The following is a 22871-nucleotide window of genomic DNA, read 5'->3' on the forward strand; positions in this document are numbered from 1 at the left end:
CTGTATCCCTAAGAAAGCTGTGCAGACAGCTTCCAAGTCTAAATAGTTCTGACACTTGACATCATGATTTCTGGGGTTACTGAGGACCTCTGAACACGTTAGTTGCCAGGAGTCGCAGTTACTTAGCATCCTCAAATGTAACTCCATGGATACTCATTCTCAAAGGTATTTCACTTCTGTGAGATGTCTGATGCCCACTGGCTGTAGTGCCAAAATAGGAGTTGTCTACATAAATACTTAGGTGGACTTCAGCTGTTGGCTGTAAGTGGCAACAGTGGAACTTTCCAAGGCTTCCTGCCAGCAGAGGCACAATATGTTTTGTCTTTTAGCAGGAACTGGAAGCACCAAGCATGATACTGTTCCGCTACTCAGGGGCAAATATCTGGGAATGTCCCGATAAACATGGTGTTCTTTCCCTGTTTCTCAGAGTAAAACCTGTGGAGGAGCTGTGAACAGGACAGGCCGTATGCATTATGTCTGATTGGAACATATTCCTTACGTTATAGGAGTATCATGTGGACCCCCGGTCATGATAGAAAATGGATCTGTTAAGGGAGAGGAGTTCCTCTTTGGCAGCGAGGTTTTTTACAGCTGTGACCCTGGCTTTGAGCTTCAGGGACCAAGCCGAAGAATTTGCCACGTTGACAAAAAGTGGAGCCCCTCTGCTCCTTCATGCACCCGTAAGTAGCAAGCAGAGCAACTTGGTGGCAGTTTTCCACGGCAGCCTGGGAACAAACTGAGAGAGTACTTTTGCTGGCTTCCTCCCAGTCTCCCCCTCCAGCTTGAGGGCTGTAACAGGAGGAGCCAGAGGAAAAGCCAGCAGAGAAGTTCTCATTGGCAGTTCCTCTCTGATCTGAAGGGAGCTCCTTTTGGCATATTAAAATGGCACAAGCATAGAGTCGTGCTCTAGTCAGTAGGGGAGGAGTGTGGCCTGCTGTATTTGATTTGCCTTGCATTGTGGTGTGCAAGGCCTTGGACATCATGTGCTGGGATGGTTCGTTTCTGCCATGCCAAGGCTAATATATCCTGGCCACTCTGTATGTCTGGAGGTCAAGATTCTGCTCCCTAGGATCAAATCTTGGCTCTCTGTGCAGCAGAAGGTGATTAATTTTGGGACCATGGCAAAAGGATTTATGACTTATTTTGTACAGCTTATAAATAAAATGCCAAGATTTTATAGTCTTTACCAATAAATCATTTCCCATCTTCTCATGGTGATGTCATAGTCCTTGCATTCTTCTCTCTCACCTTTGACCAATTTGCCTCGTCTCCACAGTAAGTGTGGGACAGGGGGCAAGATCCTTCTTAACTACTGTCGTTTTTCTTGGGGACATCTTGAGATCACCTTCCACTGTACAGGGAGCAAAGGAGACTGTAAATGCAGCCTCTGGCCTGCTCAGAAGAAATATTCTGGATCACTCTGATTGAACACACGTCGTAGTTTACAACACCGTCAGATACATTTGGGCACGTTCTCTCTGAGGTGTCTGCAGCCTGAACCCCAGGAGAGAGGGCAGGCAAGGCATTGTATAACCCTTCTCTGTATAATACTTCACAGCTTCTTTCTTCCCATCTTTCTGTTATTTCAGTGTGTGAACAGACCTGTCAGACAGTGTGTAACAGATAGACAGAATGGCCTTCATTGTCTATATAAAACCAAAAAGTATTCTCCTCTCCTAGGAATTACTTGTGGGCTGCATCCCTCAGTTGAAAAAGCAGAGGCCATTTCTACAGGAAGCACATACAGAAGTAATGTAACATTTGTGTGCAACTCTGGATACCATCTTGTTGGGCCCCAGAATATCACATGTCTTGCCAATGGGAGCTGGAGTAAACCCTTGCCGTTGTGTGAAGGTAATTGTTCAGTTTCATGGCCTGACGCATTCTGATCTGGGATAAGCAATAGCTCCTCCCTTATGCATGCATATCATATGATCCAGGAGTTGAGCTGCTTTTGGGAAATGATTCTGTAATGTGCATTAAAAATGGTGCCTGAAAAATGAAATGTGTCACAAGGAGCACTGCCTGTTACCAAGCCAGAAAGATATTAGATATCATTTTTCCTAAGGTTTTAATCTGTAGTTTAACAAGCTTAATAAGAGATGAGGTTACTTGCCATCTCAGAAAACCAAACCCCTAACAAAAGGTGATGGACTCTGAGGACAAGTGACTTTTCTCCCAGCGGCCTTCTGTAGTCAATTATTAAGTTGATATTCTTTTTCTGAACTTTGGACCCCAAAGGCAGTCTCAACAGCTCAGCCTTTAACCTCCACACTTCTCGCATGAACAAACACCATGAATACATCATGTGTACATGTTGCAAATCACTGCTTTCAGGTTGTCCCTCAGTAGGTCCTGTTCCTTACTCCACAAAGCAGAATGAGTGCCAAGCAAGAACTCTGTGTCATATGGAGTGGGCAGTAGTGGGTGGAAACAAGGCTGTCAACACAAAAAGAGAACAAAAACTTAAGATCCCAAGTTTGAACAGGTAGCCAGTATTGTTGGATGACTGTTCAAAATGTAAAGCATATAGAAGCTACTAAATTGCAGTATCATTAACTTTTAAGTATGAGTGTTCTCCATTCTGGCCTCTTTGCCATGAAAATACGAAGTCTGGGCTTTGCACTTTTCCTTTCCCCTCAGAAACACACTAGTTCATTTCTTGCCCATCTTGCATTTCCTTTCAGGCTGTTCTTTTCCCTGCTGGGTATACCTCAGGTGTCCCAAGCTAGACTCTAGACCCAGTGTCCTGCTTGCTTTTCATAGCTGCTCCTGGCATTCTTACATGGAGCTGACATGTTGACTTCTCCACACCCAGCTGCACACACAGCTTTAGAGGGAACCAGCATGCTGTGCCAGCTGCACCGAAGTAAGACAGATAATGATCTTCCACTCAAGGCAGGTGTTAGGTTCCTGTCACCAGAGCCATGAAAACTGCATGAGGGCTAGGGACCATCAGATGCAGTGTTGGGCAACCACACAATGCACAGATCACTGTGCAGTACAGTGCCCTAATGCTTTGCAGACCTTATGGTAGCAACCTGGAAAGTTGATAGGGGACATCCGCATCAGAGAGGAAGTCTCTAGTACCTAGCCAGGCACCTAAGAAAAGTCACACACTAGCAGTGCTGAACAGATGTCAAGAAGACTATCTTGAACAAGGTTGAGCGCAGCCACTTCACCAGCTCCTCTCTTCCTCTTGCCTGACAGCCTTGTGTCTGTCTGATAGTTCAATCTTCAGTCATCCCATTACACACACCACCTGGGAAAATCAAATGGAGAATGGGACGCAAAACGGAGTTTCTTGTTTAGCAGCGGTAACCCAGCTTGCTTCTGGCTGCTGGCTTCAGAAACACCGCTGAGAATCTTGAGGGGAGCAATTAGTAATATAAGTTTTGGCATCTTGCACCAAACCCATCCTGCATCTCATCTGGTATTTCTTGTCAGGTGAAAAGGAAGGCACAAAGGGCTGCAAGTTTCTGGGTTATCTCTCAATGGCAAGAAAGAACAGTTTCCATGTTCTGCCCCACTGACCCCAGTATGAAGTAATAAATGTGTCCTCTCCTCCCCAGCACTGCCACATTTTGCTGACCTGAAAAACATGTGGCTGTGGCTTTTTTCCATCACTGGGAGGAGCTCCTTTCCTAGCTTGGCTATGTTTCCTTCCCAGAGCTATTGAACCCTTCCTCAATGCTCTTCATGATTTATTAGTCTGTGGCTGCTACTTTAAACATACTGTGTGAGTAATTCAGGAATTGTTGGAAGTCCAGGTCTAATACCAAGCTGAATTAATGAGACCTCTTCCTTTGCAGAGACCAGATGCGAAGTTCCAGTTTCCTTGCTGAATGGGAAGGCAATTTATGAAAACAATACAGTTGGCAGTACAATGGCATATTTCTGTGAGAGGGGATACAGCTTGGAAGGGGAACCTGCAGCAGAGTGCACAAGAGATGGAAGATGGAGTAATCCCTTGCCTCTCTGTAAACGTGTGTGTTTGCTTTGTAATGAAAAAGTGGTCTCAATTTGTAAGCACTAAAGGCTAGGCTGCTCTTCATTTAAACTGACAGTAAATGAGAGCAACTTCTGCAGATCTGTGTGGAAATGTCCTGTAATTTTCCTCTGGAGTGGCCATGAGCAGAATTTGTCACTTGTAGTTTAAAAAATTAGTTTGGCCTACGTTGAGAGATTGGTTGATGTGCATCCCATTTTTACAGAGGAACAAAGGGAGCAGTTACTGAGACATGTTAAAGTATTAACTTGTCTGAGTGTATTTTTGTGACAGTAAAAGAATGAGCTGTGTTCTGTGTAGCTCCCTTTAGTTGGAAAGCTGACATAAAATGGAGTCAATTGTAGTCAATGATTTGATATATGAGGAGCAGGTGAGAGAAAAGTTTGGAGGAGAAGCAAAAGGGAGACTTAATTGTTGTCTACAATTGACTATTGGGAGGGTGTAAAGAAAAAAGAGCCAGACTCTTCTCAGAGGTGCACAGTGGTAGGATGAGATGCAATGGACACAACTTGCAACAAAGGAAATTCCAATTAAGTATTTGAAGAAACTTTTCACCATCATAACAGTCAAACACAGGAACAGGGACCCAGAGAGGACATGAAATCTCTGTCCTTGGAGATACTCACATTTCAGCTGGTCAAGTCCCAGAGCAACCTCTGACCTAGTTGGCCCTGCTTTGAGAAGGAGGCTGGACTTAATGGCTGTATAAACTATTCTGTGATTCTGTGAAATAGCACCTCACGCACATGTGCGCTGTGCACACACACCCACAATAGCCTTTCTTGTTGCTGTATGCATCTGTAACTAATTTTAAGATCTAGTGTAGTCTTAGGGTGGTTAATTGAGACATTCCATTTTTGTATTAGAAAGGACTCGTACAATTTTAGTTTCAGGAAACTGGCATCAGTTTCTGCTGTATAGGACATCCAACCTTTTCCACATTCATGATGAGATCAATACACCATGCAAAAATAGCTCCACAAGCCTACAGCCAGCAATAAATAAGATTATTGGAGAAATTCTAAACTCTAATGAATGTTATTGTAAGTCTTTGCTCAAACACCTGGATTTTTGCTGCTCTTTATTGGTCCAGCCCCTCAGAACAAGAAGTAGGATAGGTCTGGCTCTTTTTTATAGCAAGGTTATGGTAAACAGGAAGGACAAGAGAAAATAGTTTGATAGTAACAAATAGGATATTCCCCACTTAAATCCTTAGTATGTCTTCTGCTGGCATCAATAGAGTGTGGTAGCAAGCCATGTGACAGCAGAGAATCAAACCTTTTATTATTATTTCATGACCCAAATCTCAAAACTTTACATCAAATTACAAATTGGACTTGTGTGCAACATCCATTTCTATTGCCTTTCATATGATTTGATTTTGAAATTTGCAGAAATTATTCTAAAGTATTCTCTTCCTTCCTTCCATCCCTTTTTCCTCCCTTCTCTTTTTCCCTCACACTCTTTCTTTGAACAGCAAACCCTTGCCCTGTGCCTTTCATAATCCCAGAAAATGCCCTTCTGTCAGAGGTGGATTTTTATGTTGGTCAGAACGTATCCATCAGGTGCAGGGAAGGCTACCAGCTGAAAGGGCAGTCTGTGATCACCTGTAATGCTGATGAGACCTGGACTCCAGCAACAGCTAAGTGTGAAAGTAAGTACATGAGGTACAGTTCCGCAGGGGCTTAGTACTTTCCAGAGGGCTGGTGACCACAGCTGTATCACACAGGAGTGTGACAGCACAGACATGTCAGCAGAACTCTCCACCTAGATGCAGTTATTCTGGAAGAAGAAAGTTTTTGTCTGCTATTGCCATTTGGAGAGATGGGTCACTCCAAGAGATCCAGGCACATAAAGGTGACCTAAGAAGCTCTACAGAAGAGCTGTTTCTTCTTTCTTTCTAACAGAGTTGTTTCTTTAAAAGCATCCAGAATATGTCTATGTGGGTTGATGCCCCAAGAGCATTTGTCCTACTATCTGCTAGGCCCTACTGTAATTTTCTTTTCAATTTACCTTTTGCAAGCACTGGAGCTGGGATTGCTTGTTGGATACCCTAAATATCCTGAGAACGATTCCTGAGAGATTATGGATGATGAGACAAGGGTTGTAGGGAGAGGTGCTGCCTTTTATTGTATTTATTGACACTGACAGAAGGCATAGCGTCTGTTTGCAGGCATGTCTGAAAGCTTTTTGGCTTCTTGCAAGCAATATTGTTTAGTTCAGACAATGACATCACTTCACTCTACAAACCAAGGCTCATATGTATCCTGGGACCATCTGAAAGTTTCTGGTCTATATGGTGGATACAGCCATTGTTGCATTACCTAAAACTGCTGTTCCTGGCCATCTCCCTGCTCACTGGGTGTACATACAGGTTCTCCCTGTGAGTGTCTGCACCAAGAAGAAGTCCTGCTTACTGATTTCCCATCAGAGGCATCTCTCTGGCACCTCCCAGGTCCTTTGTGCAAAGTGCTATGTCCAGGGTTAGAAACTGTATCATGTAGGCATTGCAGCTTACCAGCCTCTGGGTGATTTCTTTTGTTTAGAGATATCTTGCGGCCCCCCAGCTCACACGGAGAATGCTCTGATTCGTGGTAGCTTCTATCAGTATGGAGACATGATCACCTATTCATGCTACAGTGGGTACATGCTGGAAGGGCCCCTGCGGAGCATTTGCTTAGAAAATGGAACATGGACAACACCACCTACCTGCAAAGGTAAGTATTTTTTATCAACAGAAGCATATCTTAACTTGGCGTAAGCACGGAGGTGTCATCCTAGCTGCAATAAAAATTAAAGTGAAATTTTTGCTAGTTTCAGTGCAGTCATGGTTTCACTCAGGGCATTTAAAGTGCAGGGTGTTGCTTTATTTCAAAGTGAAAGAGAGGGCTTCCTCAATTTTTCTCTTTAGTCCTTGCTAATCTTACATTTTCTTTTGCTACAATGTTGTATCCCACATCTAAGATCCTCTGTCGTCACATCTTTTGTGAGAAAGTGACAGAACCAGTCATTTTTCTGACATGCTGAGCTGTTTCAGATAAGCACTGCCAGATCTTTTCACAGTCAAAGATCAAGCACTGCAGAAAACAAAAGTAAGAGATCCAATGGGTGCTTAGTGTCTCACTGTGTTTAGAGCTTGGAAGCTCCTGAAAATTGTTTTGCAATAAAATACTTAAGGATAGGTTGATACAGCTCACTAAATAATACACACTACGTACTGCAGAAAATTCATGATTTTAATTAAATACCAAAGACAAAGTCTAGCCTTTCCACCCTTGCCATACCAGCAGGAAAATGTCACTTTTTGTTGTGTTGAGCTGAAAAATTCACTTGTTTAAATTACAGAATTAACTCTTCCACACAGGATATTCAAATAAATAAAAAGTTTTGAACAGAAAATGGGGGAAACCAACACAAAACATAGAAGAGATTATAAACTAAACAGTTAAAAATAGATATAAGCATCTTCAAACACTAACTTAAAACCAAGGATGAGGCATAGCAAAAGGGTTCCAAGGTCACAGGGCTTTGATAGAAGACACCTTGCCGTCTCCCATTTCTGTATCAGAAGCTTGACTAGCCTTCTGCTGCCAGGTAGCTATAGAGCAGTGAGTTAGCTGCACCGTGAAGTCTTACCTCAGATAGTATAACAGCAATCATACTACAAAATGAGCCTTAGATATTTTGTTTAGAAATGTGAGTATTAAAACCAAAAAACCTTAGGGCACATCAGTGACCAGTCACAAGCACCGCCATTCCCTAAGCTTGAGAACTCCCACAGAAGAGGAGAGGTGCCAGAATGTTCATCTGGGAACATTAGAGCCATCATCAAAGTTGTCAGGTCTGCCTCTCCTCCTGTAAGTCTCAGCTCCCCATGTTGAAAATAGAAGCAACAATACTTCCTCCCTCCTTGGTGATTTTCTGTTTAGGACAGAAGCCCTTTGAAGGTGGAGGATTCTATACTGTGCTAAGCCTGACTAACCAGGGTCCCCTTGTCAATTTTTTTATATTAATTCTGACAGCAAAATATTACAAACGTTAAGACCTAGACAAGCTGAGTTGCCCTACTCTATGAAAGCAGGCAGGCACTCTGTTAAAATGCTGTGTCTGATAGTTATAATTGCCTTGCCTAAAAATCATGGCTCAGTAGATCATTTTGAGGGGACCCAGAGCCAAAGAATTGGGCTTGTAACTCCTGAACATTTCAGGAATACAGAAGGTGCTCCTGAAAAACAGGTTTCTCCTGGTTATGTGACCATGGCTTGCCATTGCCATGAAGAATCACCTGTCGAGTAGCCAAGTAGAGAAGATTTACAGTAAAAGCACCTGAGTTACTTCAGATGTCAAGAGGTATGCAAAAGTCCTGTTAGAAATTTACGCTCCCAGAGCACTGATCCCTTTCTAAAAAGTTTGCCAAGTATCTCGTCATTTCTTTCTAAACTGTGGTGGCTACAGAATTCACGGGAGTTCTGCATAATAGCTACTCTACCTAAGCTGGAATTCATTAGCAAAATTATTCGGATATTATCTCTTCAGATTGTAACACTTTGGATTCTTCAGCTGCCTCTTTAGTATCGCCAGCTTTACTTTTTATTCTTTTTTAATATTTATTAGTTACACAGAACCCTACTTTATGCCAAGGGCTGTAGTTTTCTGCTAAGAGAGGTTCTTGCTACTGCTTACTAGCAACCTGGAAGTGCTGATCTGCAAAGCACTGTCAAACATGTGTCCTGTTTGCAACACCATGGAGTCTACTGGGACTGTTCAGAGGAATAAGTATTAGGGAAAATTATTTCAAAAATGAAGTGATGAGGTGGACAGATGATCAGGGTGTAGTGCAGGAAAACAAAGCAGAATAACCTGCCTTTTGGTGTATTAAGGGAGAGGAATAACAATTTCCCCACCTCTTTTCACCTAAAAAGGGGAACTAAAAAGGACCAAAGATGCTTCTGAGAGGACCGACCTGTGTTTTCATGACACATGTCAAAATAATCTTTCAAAACTGCTTTATAATTCATTTGAGGGATTTGCCTAACAAAAGGCCTACAGGACCCAAGCCTTTGTGGTCTACATCAGAAGCAACATGAAAGCACTCTTCGTAATGACTCATGCTGCATTTCTTGGTTTTGGCTCTGTGAGTTGATTATTAATGTGTCCTAAGCCTACTTGAGATGTTCTGGCCCGGCTGAACAGGTTAGTTAATGTAAATATTATAATTAAAAAGCAGACTTCATTAGCTTCTTTGGAAGAGCTCTCACCACAGCTGCACTTGCCTGAATCACTGCTGGTTAGAGGTTGCAGGCCAGATTCTGATCTGAGTTTCAAGGGTGAGAAGTATTAGCCTGGATCTGCCAATCGTAAACACCTACAGGACTCGGCAGGCTGCACAGATGCACACAGCTTGTCTGACTCCAGTTTTTTCTCTGAAATGCTCTAGAATCTGTGTTGTCTATTTGTCCGCTGCACACATCTCACTGACTGGGAGTGGTCAGCGTGGAGCTGCCAACCAAAAAGTTCATACCCCATCAGCAAACGAGCATTATGAGAGGGCAGCTGAGGCATGGAGGAAATTGTTCACTTGCAACCACAGAAAAGCTTTTTGGCAAAGCTGAGAACAGATATCAGAAATTTATTTTTTCCCCTTCTTACCCATGTTTGTATTCCAGCAGTGTAATGCTTTTGTGTCCTGTGGAGATAACTGTCAGGCTTAGATTTACAAAGGGATCTCAAAGATTAACATTGATACCATGGATGTGAGATCTGCTACCACTAACTGAAGTCACAGTTAATGGTTCCCATTCTCTCCCCAGCACATCATGACTGCATTTGCCCTGCTTGCTTTTACAATAGCAAAAAAAGAGAATGAGATACCAGCTTAACTTCCCGCCCTGAGCCTTTCTCTAGTCTTGTCTGTTGAGTGAAGAATAATCCCCACAGCTACAGACACAGAGTCTCTGCCTGCCTAAATTGGTGTGTAACAAGTGCACACCTAGGGATGATACTGTCTTACTCATCCAGTTTCATAGCCAGGGCCTGGGCAGAAATCCAGGAGAAGCCTATCTCTGCCCGAGATCCTGGGTCGCTGCGCGGGATAGAGTTGCCATCCAAAGTGATTCCTGTAACTCATGAAATATCCGCATCTTCTCTGTTGACAGGGAGAGAAAGAACATATATTTCAGAGACCATTTTTCATGGGCTTTGAATTTAATGTGGGATATCATTTATACACAAACCTTTTACCTCCCATCCCTTTATACATTCATGGGATATCGTTTAAGTGGTGTGGATCACACAAAGCTTTAAATGGTTTTTGATTCAACTTTCATAATTTTTCGTTGCAGAAAGGAAACCTGGTTGGCACACTATTCTGCTTTAGTCAACACCCAGAGACAAGCTGTCTGCATAGTCATAGATATCTTGACAACAAAAATTTTTCAAAATATCTGTTAAAATATTGCAACTTCTGTGAACTTGCCAGGGCCTAAGGTCTCTTCCCATTCTCGTTATCAGCTGACATTTGATGGGAAGACTCTTGAGATTGAAAAATAAAATGGCAAAAGCTTTGGCCTCATTTCAACAGACTCCAAGCTGTAGCTTGCAGCTTGGCACGGCTTAGCTGCAAGAGTGACTCAAGTTTGGCTCTGTCAGGGGAAGATTTGCATTCTTTCCAATGTGGAGCTCAGGTCTGAACAGTGTTTCAGTGTGCTAAACCACGGTTTGTATTTAATACTAACATTGAACGAGATCTGAAACACTCAAAGCCTAAACTCGTATTTTGCTCACCTAGTAACTAATTAAAGATAGGATGCAATTAACAGTTCAGACTGAGTTTCCTGAGGTTACTGTGTGTTCATAACTACCACTAATTAGAAGTTGGTCTGATTACTTATTTGTTCTGTAGTATCGTCTCGAAGCCACAATTTTTGATCTTCTGTATATAGTATGTACACCAACATGACAAGGATTGTACTTCCTCCAATGGTCTTTAAGTCTAACATGTTTGTACTTAGCTTGCCACCTAATTTTGTAAAGTAGTCCTGGTTTCCCTAGATGTATTAGCTAAGATATAGTGCAATGTCATAGAAACGATGATGAAGTCCAAAGCCTGTCCAGTCCAGGCAACATATTGGACTAGCATGATAGAGTCCACTTCAAATTCCTCACTTTTATGATCAGCTGCTTATAAACAGGTGTGCGAGCCAAGGAGCACCAGTCAGCATGAATGCTAAGTGAGGTTTATAATCACACTTTGGGTTCCACAGGTAAACACTTCACTGTGCTACTGCTGTACCCTTGTTGGTCACTCCTCATTACACTGTATGATAGTGCAATAAAAATTGCGTGTTCTACCACAGTGTTTAATCTTACTTTCAACAAACCCTGTATTATGCCAGACAGCATTATCTTGATGTTTCATACCAAGGTTAGAAGAAAGTTTGATTTCATTTTAGAGTTAATTTAGAAGAGAAAAAAAAAGAAAAGGGTAATAGTTTTTGTTTGGGGTGGAGTTTTTTGTTTTGTTTTACAAAAATGAGTGGGGAAAAACAGATAAAGCATAGCATCAGCCTTGAAACATTGTCCAAATAATTTACCCAACTATGCTAAAACTTCTAAGTTTTCATTCTTGCCAGGGACAATTTTTGATTGTCTTAACAGTTCCCACGCTCTTGCTCACAATACCTAGTTAGGCACACAGAGCCAGGAAACAATGTAGCCCTTGAAGTCAAAGTCAAGTTATGTTTCTGAACTTCACCACATTTGTTTGTTCTACTCTAAACTTTACAACTGCAAAGATCTGTACAAGGTGCTGAATTACTAAGCTTCTAAATAACTGTCTTGAGTTTGTCATGAAATTGTATTGTTTTCAGCTGTCTGTCGGTTCCCGTGTCAGAATGGTGGCGTTTGTGAGAGACCAAATGCCTGCTCGTGTCCAGATGGCTGGATGGGTCGTCTCTGTGAAGAGCGTATGTATATCATCCCTAAGTGTAATTTTAAGGATGTTGTAGGTAAGACAACTGAATTTACTGCAGTGAACCAGGTGGGAAAATTAAAGGCATAAGAGCCAAAAACATAAAAATCATTACTTTTTTCTGCTTGATGAATTAGAGAGAACATTAAGGACCATTCTAGACAAATGACCATCCCCTGACATCTCCAAACCAAAACAAGCACTTTTTTAATGTATGCAATTTTGTTTGTGGATGCTCTTTCACTATAGCTGAAGAACAGCCTGCTTCCATTCTCCAAAGTCTATTTCTAATAGCAATACATGATTGGGGGAAGCACAAGGGTTAGAACAGAAGAGATGTGAGTGTTCTGCAGGTGGCTGCATTTGTTTCTTGGCTTCCTTTTTTATCAGTCTGTGATTATGAACCTGATCAATTCATGTTCAAATAATACAACTGTGTCACCTTTTCCATGCTGTCCTTCCTGACCTGTGTACCTGTAACCCACAAATTCTGGCCTGGCTTTTCCTGGCCTGGATCTCTGAATAGTTAGAGACCTGGACCTGTTCTGGTTTAAAAGAGCCAAATCTGACTCTTGGGTCTGTCAGAGATTCCCTGGGTGACATTGGGGATGCCAGTTTGTGCCATGTTTCCCATTTTCTTTGTGATGATCTCAGCACAAGGAATTTGGGAGGGCTAACTCTTTCATGCTGGTGTAGCTTCTGCACGAGAAGCCTCATTACTGTACACATAGTTAGGAATGGGTCTATGTGGATAGAAAAGGAAAGTACCCTTACTGTGTTTAGTACTCAGTATGGCCCTGACATAAAGCTGTGGCATGTCCAAGAACACCTGCAGCTGAGGTGGTCTCACTGTCCCTGGCTCTGAGTATACATGGAGACCTACAAAAAGATGTGGCATGTCTTCCTGTAGGTCATGGAGAGGAATGTGGTTCAAGCATTTTGCTAGGTAGACGTATCACATCTTAAAATGGTCCTCTGAATCTTACCTCTGCAGCTTTCAAGTCTTCTCTGCAGCAGTGTCAGTTCCACATGACACAAATTAGCTGTAGGTGCAGAATGAGAAGAGGTTCAGCAAGTTTTGGTCCTTCTGCCTTTAGAGAAACTCGAGCTATGCAGTGCATTCACACAGCCCCTGTTTTGCTGTCCCTATGTCTGTCAGTACCACCATAGCCAGACATGCAAACTCAGCCCTGTATGTTTCACAGTTTCAGCAGAAGAGGACTGAGCCCTGTGTCTGGCAGAATTGTGTTTGATATGCCACAATTGATTTCCTTACCTTACCATTAGTAATGATATTTCATGCATTCTTCAGGACCAGAGGACAAATTTTATGCCCCCCGTCGTTTTGATCTGTCGTCCCAGTTCAGACCCTGTTTTCCTGTATGAGGAAAATGAACAGGCAGCTGACTAGCCAGATCACACTTCATGCAGATACAGGCAGTAGCTCTCTTTTTTTTTTTTTTCCTTTACTTTGGCATAGGTAGTGAGGAGAGGGGAAAAGGATTCCCAAAATTGGTTAGTGCCACCTCAATTTTGTAGCGTTGCTTGTCAAGCAAAGGGCACCAGTGAACAGAAAAGATAGGTTTAGTCTTTGGAGTTGAGGACCTGTTCTGGAAGTCAAAGGTATTTTTGAGTGCTAGCATTGAGCACTGCTCTGTCAGGATCAGGCCACAGGTGAGGCCACAGAGCTCTGACAGAATTCAGTCACCTTGTAGTTCACAGTACATTTCACAGATAACAAGATAGATTCATCTTCCCGAGAGAGGCCTGACCACTAAAAAACATGCAGAGCACTACTAGTTTAATGATATAGACAAGTAATTCTTGGTGGTATGGGTTGGTCCTGTGAGCTCTGTGGAAGTTCACTGTTCTTTTCTTATCCAGGCTGATTGCATCTGGTCAGCTTGACCTCTGCTGTGCAGCGCAAGAGGAAGAACCTCTGCATCAATCCTCTGCAGCCCCCATCCACCTTCCTAGTATATAACTCCACTGGAAGTGCCACTCAAGGGTCCAAATTTGAGACCCAGCTGAACTCTTGCTCTTATTAGAGCATGTTCACACAAGTACTTCATTCAGTTAGGGTAGCAGAGATGGTAGTTTTTTGAAGGTGCTTAAGTCACGAACAGTGTGCATGTTGGACAGTTTTGCAGATCTGCTCACAGGAGCAGTGTGGCTTGATTGGTGCTCAGTCCAAAGGCCATCAGCTGCTTAGTATCTGCTTTGTTTCTTCCCCAAAGCTTCCAGCCACAGTCAACCTGTTGCAACCCAAAAATGCCTTGTATCAAAGCTGTCTTTCCACTGGGGGGTTTGTGGTGTCACCTGTCTCAGCATGTTTGCACTGGCCCAGACCAAGTGCTTTTCTATGGGCAGTGCATAGATTAACTTGTTTTGGATGTTATATTGTGGGACACCAGGGAATTCACAAACAATCCAGTTGTTTGTAATTAAAGCATGAACTGATTTTGTTAGCCACTGTCACAAAAGTGGGCAATGTCTGTGGATATTACACATGAGAAGCAAGCAAACAGCCTTGCTCGTTTCCAGTGAGCACAGAGCCTACAGGCATCTGAAGGACTCTAGCAACTGCTCCAGTCTGTCCATTTGTTTGCCATCATTCCTTCTCATTTCTGGCTGCCATGGCAGTTGTATTTGTTGCTCATGCCTTGTGGGTAGATCCTACTCAACTCTGCTGATGCTGCATGCAAACACTTCGAGGGGTAGTAGAGTTTCTAATTAAACATAGGTTCTTTTCTTGCACACTTTATTCTTTGCTTTCATGGGAGATAATTCTTTTCACTGGTTCTCTTCTCCTCTCCTTAGCAATATGCATTCTGCCATGTCTCAATGGAGGTCGCTGTGTGGCCCCCTACCAGTGTGACTGCCCCCCTGGATGGACTGGATCGCGCTGCCATATGGGTAAAACTCCTTTCAACTGCATTTTTTCTCACTTTTTGTAACTCTACTACCAATACCTAGCACAGTTCACTAAGCACTCTGGAGAACTACTAAGCTTCTCACAGGAAAACCCAGGCCTGCAATAATATTCCTGGAGGATTTGCTGTCCCTAGCTGCAAACTATTTTCAGAGTAGTCCCTGATGAGGGACTCAGAAAAGTTTGCTCCCAGAAAGGACAGACAGAATTCACAAGAGTGCTCTCTGCCAAAAGCAGTGCAGAGGAGAGAGGATTTCCAAAGAGAAGGATAAAACTAGACTGTCCATTCCAAGAAGAGTTAGAATTTAATTTTCATCTTCAGCATATGCAGGTCACCATTAAACTCTCAAACAAGGGGCAGGTACTACAGAGGTTATTCACCACATAGCTGTCTGGTTTGGGGGATTCCCACTTACTGCCTGAGTTCTGAGCTAAGCAAGAGGCCAGAGCAAAGCAAGGATTTGTTTAAGGATAGTTGAGTTTAATGGGTGCATGGTACCCATGTAAGGTACTGTGTACATGGTACATGGGTACCTTACATTAGGTATCATCTAAGTTCTCTGAACAAATTTAACATGCGCTGCATTTTACTAGAGCTCTTATTTGCACCTAACCAAGGCTGAAAGGCATGTAGCACACCAAAATAGCGAGGGATAGTGAGAGCAGTGATTCTAGGCTCCAGACCTGTGTCCTGGCAAGTCAGCTTGTGTCAGCTGAGGTTGATTTGCAATTAGGAGTAATATTTGAACCCAAGTTTGCTATATATGGTTCCACATCAAGACTAAACAAACCTCAGTTTTGAAAGGCTGTGCCTGTGGAAATAGCCAGTAAAATTCATAGCAATTGAGTGATCATTGAAATGTCTTTCAATCATTATTAAATCTCAATCACTAATAAATGTTACCTATTTTTAAAAATTATTTACTGTTTGTTCACTGTATTTTTATTGTCCAGGTGCACCTTAACTGACTGTTAACAGGGCCTTAACATGAAAGCCCGGTTTTGCCTTCCTGCAAGACTTTGGAGTGGCTGATTGGGTGAACTGGAGCAGGAGTTCATGCTTTTGTTAATGAATGTTCATATTCTTTGTTCAACTGATAAGAATAGTTAGTCTGGGTGATAAACTGTGTGATACACTGCAAACCCAACCATTCTTCAGCAAACTGAAATTCCAGAGTGAACATTTTAACTCAGAACTACTGTTTTTGGAAGGGACACTTGCCTAGCACATAATGCATCATTTCCTCTCATATTTCACAAACTTTGCAGCTATAACAGCATAGATGGTTAGGAAGATAGATGGCTTTTTCACTTTTGGGCCAGCAATTCAAAACTGTTCAGGCTGACTTGCTTTTTGGTAGCTAAAGAAAAAATTCTAGTAAGCCACTGCATCTGTGCCAAAGCCCATTCATAAAAGCTTATAACCACTGCTTATGAAGTTATTAAACCACTTCTTATTTTACTTACTGGTCTTGACCTTTTGCCATGACAGAGCAAAGTGAAATGAGAAATACTTGGATTAACTGCTGGTCTCACAGGAATAATTATGTGCATAAAGTGAGAGCTAAAGATGTTTCATTCATATGCTTCATTCCAGAATCAGAAGTCATTTTCAACATGGCAAACTTGGTGCACTTAATTGCACAGGGATGGTCCATCTCTATAACCTCCTGCCATTGTTTGTTCCTGTTTGGCCCAGAGGAACCAGAGTAGTGTATTTCCATCTCCTTTTGCATTCCTGTGTTTACTCATTTCCATTTCCTGTCATTCCATTTTAATCAGTGTTTCTTGATGCACATTCCTTGCAAAAGTATTACCCAGCATTTGTCCTCACTGGTATCTTTAGATCTGTCCTCTAGATATGGCATTATCTGCTTAAAAGCCTTCATGTCTTTCAGCTTTCCTGTGATATAAATGTCTGCATTTGAAGGACCTCATTAAGTGAGTCTCTGAATCTGTTCTGTAAATTGTATGGTGCTTTATCTTCCAGTCTCAAAATTGATAGGAAGACTTGAAGCTTTGACTTTTGTTTGGTTACTTGATATCCTTGGTTTAGGCTGTCACACAAAAGCAGGTGCAGCCATTTCACAGCTGGCCCAGCACATCCCTACCAGGCAGGCTAGTGTTCCTTCTCTAATTCAAATGCTGTGTACCACCTAGTCACACCTCCTATGGCTATCCAGTGTCTTTCAGGAACTTACTGGCATTCTCTGCTTCCTTTCCTTGTCTCCATACAGGTGCCATTGTGTAAAGTCTTACTCCTTGCCTGCAGTTGATCTGTAAATGGCTTCCTGACCTTTAACTTTCTCTGTTTATGCTGCCTTTTTCTATACTTTCTTACCATGTCTGGTGTCTGCTTGTCCTGGCTACTGTTTAGCCGTGACATTTCTTTCAAATAAACACCCACGTTTTCTTCCTAGAAATAAGGCCTATTCTCCTTTTGATCTTCTGACTCTTCTCTTCTAGTTCCTCCTCCTGCTTCCACTTGCATTCCTTTTTTTGCCTCAACTTGAGGCAAAAAGAACAGAATTTTTAGGGCAACATAAAATAATACACTGGCTGTTTCATGCAGCTCATACACTGCAGCAGATAGCAAACGTAGTAGAGAGGGTCAAATCACATGCAGCAGACGTGCTTCTAAGGCTGCACTTTCCAGAGGAAACCATCTTTTATAGCAGGCTCACAGCTGATGTTCAATGTGTACTTTTGAGAGTGGTCCATTCTTAACAGAATAATGCAGGCTGGATTTTCAGTGCCCTGTTCCTTAATCAGCTTGTTGTGGGTGTAGTCATTAATGCAACTCTGTGTGTGTGTATTTGTATGCAGCTGTTTGCCAGTTGCCTTGCTTAAATGGTGGGAAGTGCATACGACCAAATCGGTGCTATTGTCCCTCATCGTGGACTGGACATGACTGCTCTAGGTAAGTGTTGCTGAGCACTGTCCCCTAGCTAGGCTGAATCACACCCTACTGAACTCTAAATCTGAAAAATGTGCAATTAATTTTGCACATTTTGAGCATCTCTAGAGTCTGTAAATCAGTAGTCATTGGCTCATGATTTATGGGCAATCTGGAAAGACCTTAGAGAGTACTGTGCAAAATGCTTGCCAAACTTCTAGAAAACTCAGGAAATGCTACATTTACATATAAGCAGACAGACAAACCTGCAAGGTTTAGCCTTATTTTTAATGGTGTAAATGGAAGTGTTTGTTCTGATGTAATACAGAATGTTCTTCAGGAAATTTGGGTGGCCTACTGTGTACTAATGTTCATTTTGAACTGTATATATCTCAGCTGGATCCAGGTTCAAGACTACGGTCATGCAACAGATGTTATAAATAATAGCTCTTCTTAGACCTAGTGTTGAGTGGTGTAATCATTTAAAGAATACAACACAGTGCCTCTGAGTCAAGTCCCAGCCCAAATCACCTGGCAGTATCAATAGCCCCAAGGACTGGGCTTAGATCTGGTTCACGTGTGCTCTCTTTTAGAGACTCTTACCAGTGCTTGTGTTTTGGTTTGCCGATTCGTGTCTAATGGGGCCAATAGCAGACTAGGTTTTCAAATCAGCGAGCCCCATCACCATGCAAGGCAGCATTTATAAGTCTTAACTGTAGCTTTGTTTTTTAAAGTTAATTTGTGAAGTTTGGGTGTTCGGCTTCGAGGGCAGTCTGAACAGGACTCAGTTTTTCTTTGGAAAGCTGTTATTTCATGCTGCCATTAAGAGCCATTTACAACCCTGAAGAGGGAAGGCAGGTGGAATGGTAATGATATTGTTGTGGTCGGGAATCAGATATAATAACAAAACATGCAGCATGAGTTCTCCTGCCTCCTGCATGGAATATTAATGAGGGCCATGAAACACACGCTAGCAAAAATATTTATACCTTAACTCACAGTGGCTCATACTGAACACATTGGTCATTATCCTGGAGAGCTAAATAAATAACAGCTGAATATTAATGTTTTTCTCCGAGATACAGACAAAGCCTGTGACTTTGTACATTTTTTCTATTCTTCTTTCTGGACAAGTAGTGACAGACATTCCTCCCTGTCTCTCTGATACACTGTTTATGTTAAAGCTACAGAAAACATGCTTGTTTGAGAAATTACATTGTCCAAAATGAATAGTTGTCATTTGTCAGCTGTGATTATATATGCCTAAGTGAAGCAACTTAAATGTGCTACCAACAAACAGTAACCAGCTTTAGACTGAAAGCTACACATCTAAAGTCTGATAGTATTTCCATTGAGGACATGAGGCAGAGAAGCCCAAATCCAGTGGATTAGCAGTCAAAAATTATGGAGTTTATCTCTGAGGCAAAGCAAAGTTTCAGGCTATTACCAAACTGAACTCTTCTTGGGTTTGTTTTTTTTTTTTTCAAGTCCGCAGGTCTGTGCTGTATTGTGAAGTCTGAGAGAAGGTGGATCATTAGCCCTACAGGCTTGCAGTGTAGCAGCTTGTCCCTTCAAGAGCTGTTTGAGAGGAAGTTTCCCACACAGAACTGGGTGGCTGGAGGGGAAGGGACAGAAACAAGTGCTGAGATCTGTTTCCTATTTTCTTAAGCTTTGGCCTCAGCCTCTGGTGGCTCTTTATGGGGTACAATACTGTTCTGAGGACTCAAAAACAATACAGGCAGAACAGGAGTAAATGCTATGATAGCAAAGATTCGCTGTTGCAGGTTAACTAGGTGTGATTTATAAGGGGAAGCTGAAAGGGCCAAAAGCTTTTATCAGCATCCAGGGCAAGATTAGCTCCAAACCACTCTATGATGAGTCATGACTTACATTAAATGCCAGATATCTCTATTCCCCATGCCCAACCTCTTCCCCTCTCAATATGCCATCTTGAGCTGTGGCACTCTAATCCCTGGTGCCCTGGTTTCAAACACCATCCTCTTGTGCCTCACTGTTGATCTTGTTTGGTATGTTCAGTACAGCACTGATTTTATTTTGTTTGTGTTTTTTGACACAGGAAACGGAAGGCTGGATTCTATCCCTTTTAACATCAGAGCAGCAGTTCTACATTCAGATACCTTTCTTCAGCCTGGGCACCAGGGCTTGGAATCTAATGCATTGTAAATCAAATCCATTGCTTCCCTTCCCCCCCAGCTCCCTTGTTTTATATTTTATTTTGTGATACATTTTTACTATACCTTTCCATTTTTAAAGAAATCGTCTGTATTTTTCATTTACAAAAGTATTATCAAATATATGCTGCTACAAACACACCATACACACATACACATACAAATGTAAAGATTCCTACTGTCCACTGAGGAAGTGGTTGGGTACAGTGAAGTCCCTCCCATTTCTTACATACAGTAAGCTAATTAAACCATACTATACTGCCAACCGTGATTAAACAGAATGTGGCAATTCTGCTTACCATCTGCCAAAGCATACTGCTGTCCAGCAACTCAACAGTAAAGAATAGTTACGCAAGGCTAACTGAGCCGCTAAACTTTGCATTGGGCCTGTTTCTGAACTCATGTTGATGTAAATTAGAAGTACATGTGATAAAGTTCACGTTGTAACCACAGTTTCTGGTGGGCATAAGAAGAAGATTCTGTAATGTATATTATGTGACATTAACATCCTTGGAGGGTGACTTAATGGAAGGCATCGGTGTGAATTTTACCTGAGATTTATTGGTAAAATAGTCAAAAATGTAAAAGATATGAGAGAACATCATGTCATTCAAATTAAAGTGGACCAAGTCTAGCCAACAAGAGCCTTTGAGGCTTTTTGGCTTACGGGCAGTGCAGGTGTAGCTCTAAAGCTGGATAATCCAGGATCCAGCAGTGGGAAGCAGGCGGACCACTGAAACTTATGCTTCCCACTTGCCGTGGGACTCACCACCTGCCTGTAACCACCATCCCTTTCCTGTGTAAATTATGAAATACATGTCTAGCAGCTGTCTGCCAGGTGAATGCTTTTGATACATGGGGTTCGGGTCCCAAAGTTTGACTGCCCTTAAGATGGAGAGGGAAGGCACCAGTTATGTTTACGGGTGAAACTTTGCTGTTTGCATACAGAAAGGATGTATTTCTGTTATGCAGAACCCTCAGAGAACTGGAAAAGGCCTCTCAAGTACACACACAGGCAGAAATGCTTGGCTGAGTGAGACATACTGAGAGCACACATGCAGTCAGATTTCTCTTTCTCACACTTGATCCCATTGCATCTGAGGATAACACAAACCTGAATGCCATCGTTAAGTCATGCTCTAATGAACTGAGATGCTAAGATGTACCTATGGTTAAGCAGGGTGGTGGAATTACAAGGTGGAAATCACATGCATTTTTTGAGGTCAAATGTTTGGTAATTATCATCATTTAGCAAAATGTCTGATCTATGAAAGAAGATGTTAGAGTGAAAACCTGAGAGTCATTGATCAGAAGCTCCATTTTTCCCAGTAATAATAGAAAAGCATGACTTGCAGTCAGCACTGGGAAAGAAGAAGGAGAAATAAATTTTATTATCTGTAGCAGTCCTGCTTAGTTTAATCCTCCAGATTAAGAGTGTGCACAACCTGCCCCACCCCTTCCCCTTTATAGATTTACCTTCCTTTTATGAATGCATGAACTTGGACACAGGAAAGTGACATGACATCAAAATGAGCTCACAGCTACAGTAATAGGGCACTAGTAAATACTGACACATAACTGATGGCTGTTAGCCCAAGACCAGAAATGGGGAAGAAAGAAACAAGCGAAGTTGTGAGCCAGTAAGAGCTTTCAGCCAATTAAAAGAAAAACAGGTAAAGAATAGGAGTCATTAGGGGATCAGATTAATGTGAATGTAGATTCCTTCCCAGTGGGAGCTGCAACCAGCTGAAGAGTTGTCGTTTCAGCTCCCACAACCTTCTTTTTCTAATGGACTCTGCTAGCACGTAGCAACCATCTTCTGTCTCCCAGCTCCACAGCCATCGACGTTTACAGCTTTGACTGAAGTTAGTGTTCAGTAAATAATGTCCGCATTTCAACCCATAGTCACCACCATTCGTAGGCACTTCGTTCCTTGACCTCCTTGCTGCCTTAACAGCATATGAATGGAAGCTGCAGTGAGCAACACAGGACTTCTCAAGGGAAAGAGTGCATGGGTGAGAAAAGCAGATCTTTATTTATATGTCACTCTCATGTTTTGGTCCCTTTTCCAGTGTGCTTCTCTGGTGTGTGCCCTGACTCTGCCCTGGTGATCTCCAGAGCAGAACAGCAGTGGTGAGGACAGTGCTTAGGCGCTGCAGGACATTGTTGGAGACTTTAGGGCTGCGGGATGGCTTTTAGCACTGCAGCTTCACACTAGTGACTAGTACATGGAGTCCTGGGATCAACCCAGTCAACACGTTTCGTAAGGAGATGCAGTGGTAGGACAGAGTAGCTGAAACTAGAGGCTGTTATATTAGTGCTGTTGATGATGTTTTGATACTTGCTGGAACACTTTCCCCTCCCTACCCAGTACTGTATTGTCATTTATGTCACTGCTTGTTGTGTGTTTTAAACGACTTCTGTGTGATGCACTTTACACTGTAAATAAAGTTGCACCCTGTTTAGTACCCATATAGAGGCAACATTGCACTCTTTTCTTAATGCCTTGCAACAAGAATACCGACCTACCCTTTAGGATCTGCTGGCAAAGCCTGAGTATTAGGGAAATGGAACTCCACTCAAGGGAAAAGACAAAATAATCGCCAGTAATCTTAAAAGGATGTGCTGGATTAGTCCAGGTTTGGTCTTCCGATAAAAATGCAGTTAGCACATAATTTGTCAAATCCTTTCTGCTGCTAGAGCATATTTTAAAACCTGTCAGGGCCAAATTTACCACTGGCATAAACTGATGCATTAAAACCTGCTTCACTCACTACTTACACCAGATAGAGATACGGTTTGTTTTATTCTGCACCAGTGCTGGAATTTTTAAAGCTATGGAGACACCCATATTCAAAGACAGTTGAGGTTAA

The 22871-nt window shown here is 42.3% G+C and overlaps 1 protein-coding gene across 1 annotated transcript in view; it reads left to right on the forward strand.

The window, feature by feature from the left end:
• SVEP1 (sushi, von Willebrand factor type A, EGF and pentraxin domain containing 1) overlaps nt 1-22461 on the forward strand; it is a 133381-nt gene extending 110920 nt beyond the window's left edge. The window contains exons 42-50 of the mRNA XM_075526166.1: nt 507-680; nt 1681-1854; nt 3813-3986; nt 5487-5663; nt 6556-6726; nt 11878-11973; nt 14799-14894; nt 17737-17830; nt 19884-22461. Of these exons, the coding sequence (XP_075382281.1) occupies nt 507-680; nt 1681-1854; nt 3813-3986; nt 5487-5663; nt 6556-6726; nt 11878-11973; nt 14799-14894; nt 17737-17830; nt 19884-19914 (1187 nt within the window). The 3' untranslated portion in view covers nt 19915-22461. The remainder of the gene's footprint in view (nt 1-506; nt 681-1680; nt 1855-3812; nt 3987-5486; nt 5664-6555; nt 6727-11877; nt 11974-14798; nt 14895-17736; nt 17831-19883) is intronic.
• Nucleotides 22462-22871: the final 410 nt, after the last annotated feature.

This window comes from Mycteria americana, chromosome Z (genome assembly GCF_035582795.1).
Source record: "Mycteria americana isolate JAX WOST 10 ecotype Jacksonville Zoo and Gardens chromosome Z, USCA_MyAme_1.0, whole genome shotgun sequence".
Classification (NCBI taxonomy): Eukaryota; Metazoa; Chordata; class Aves; order Ciconiiformes; family Ciconiidae; genus Mycteria; species Mycteria americana.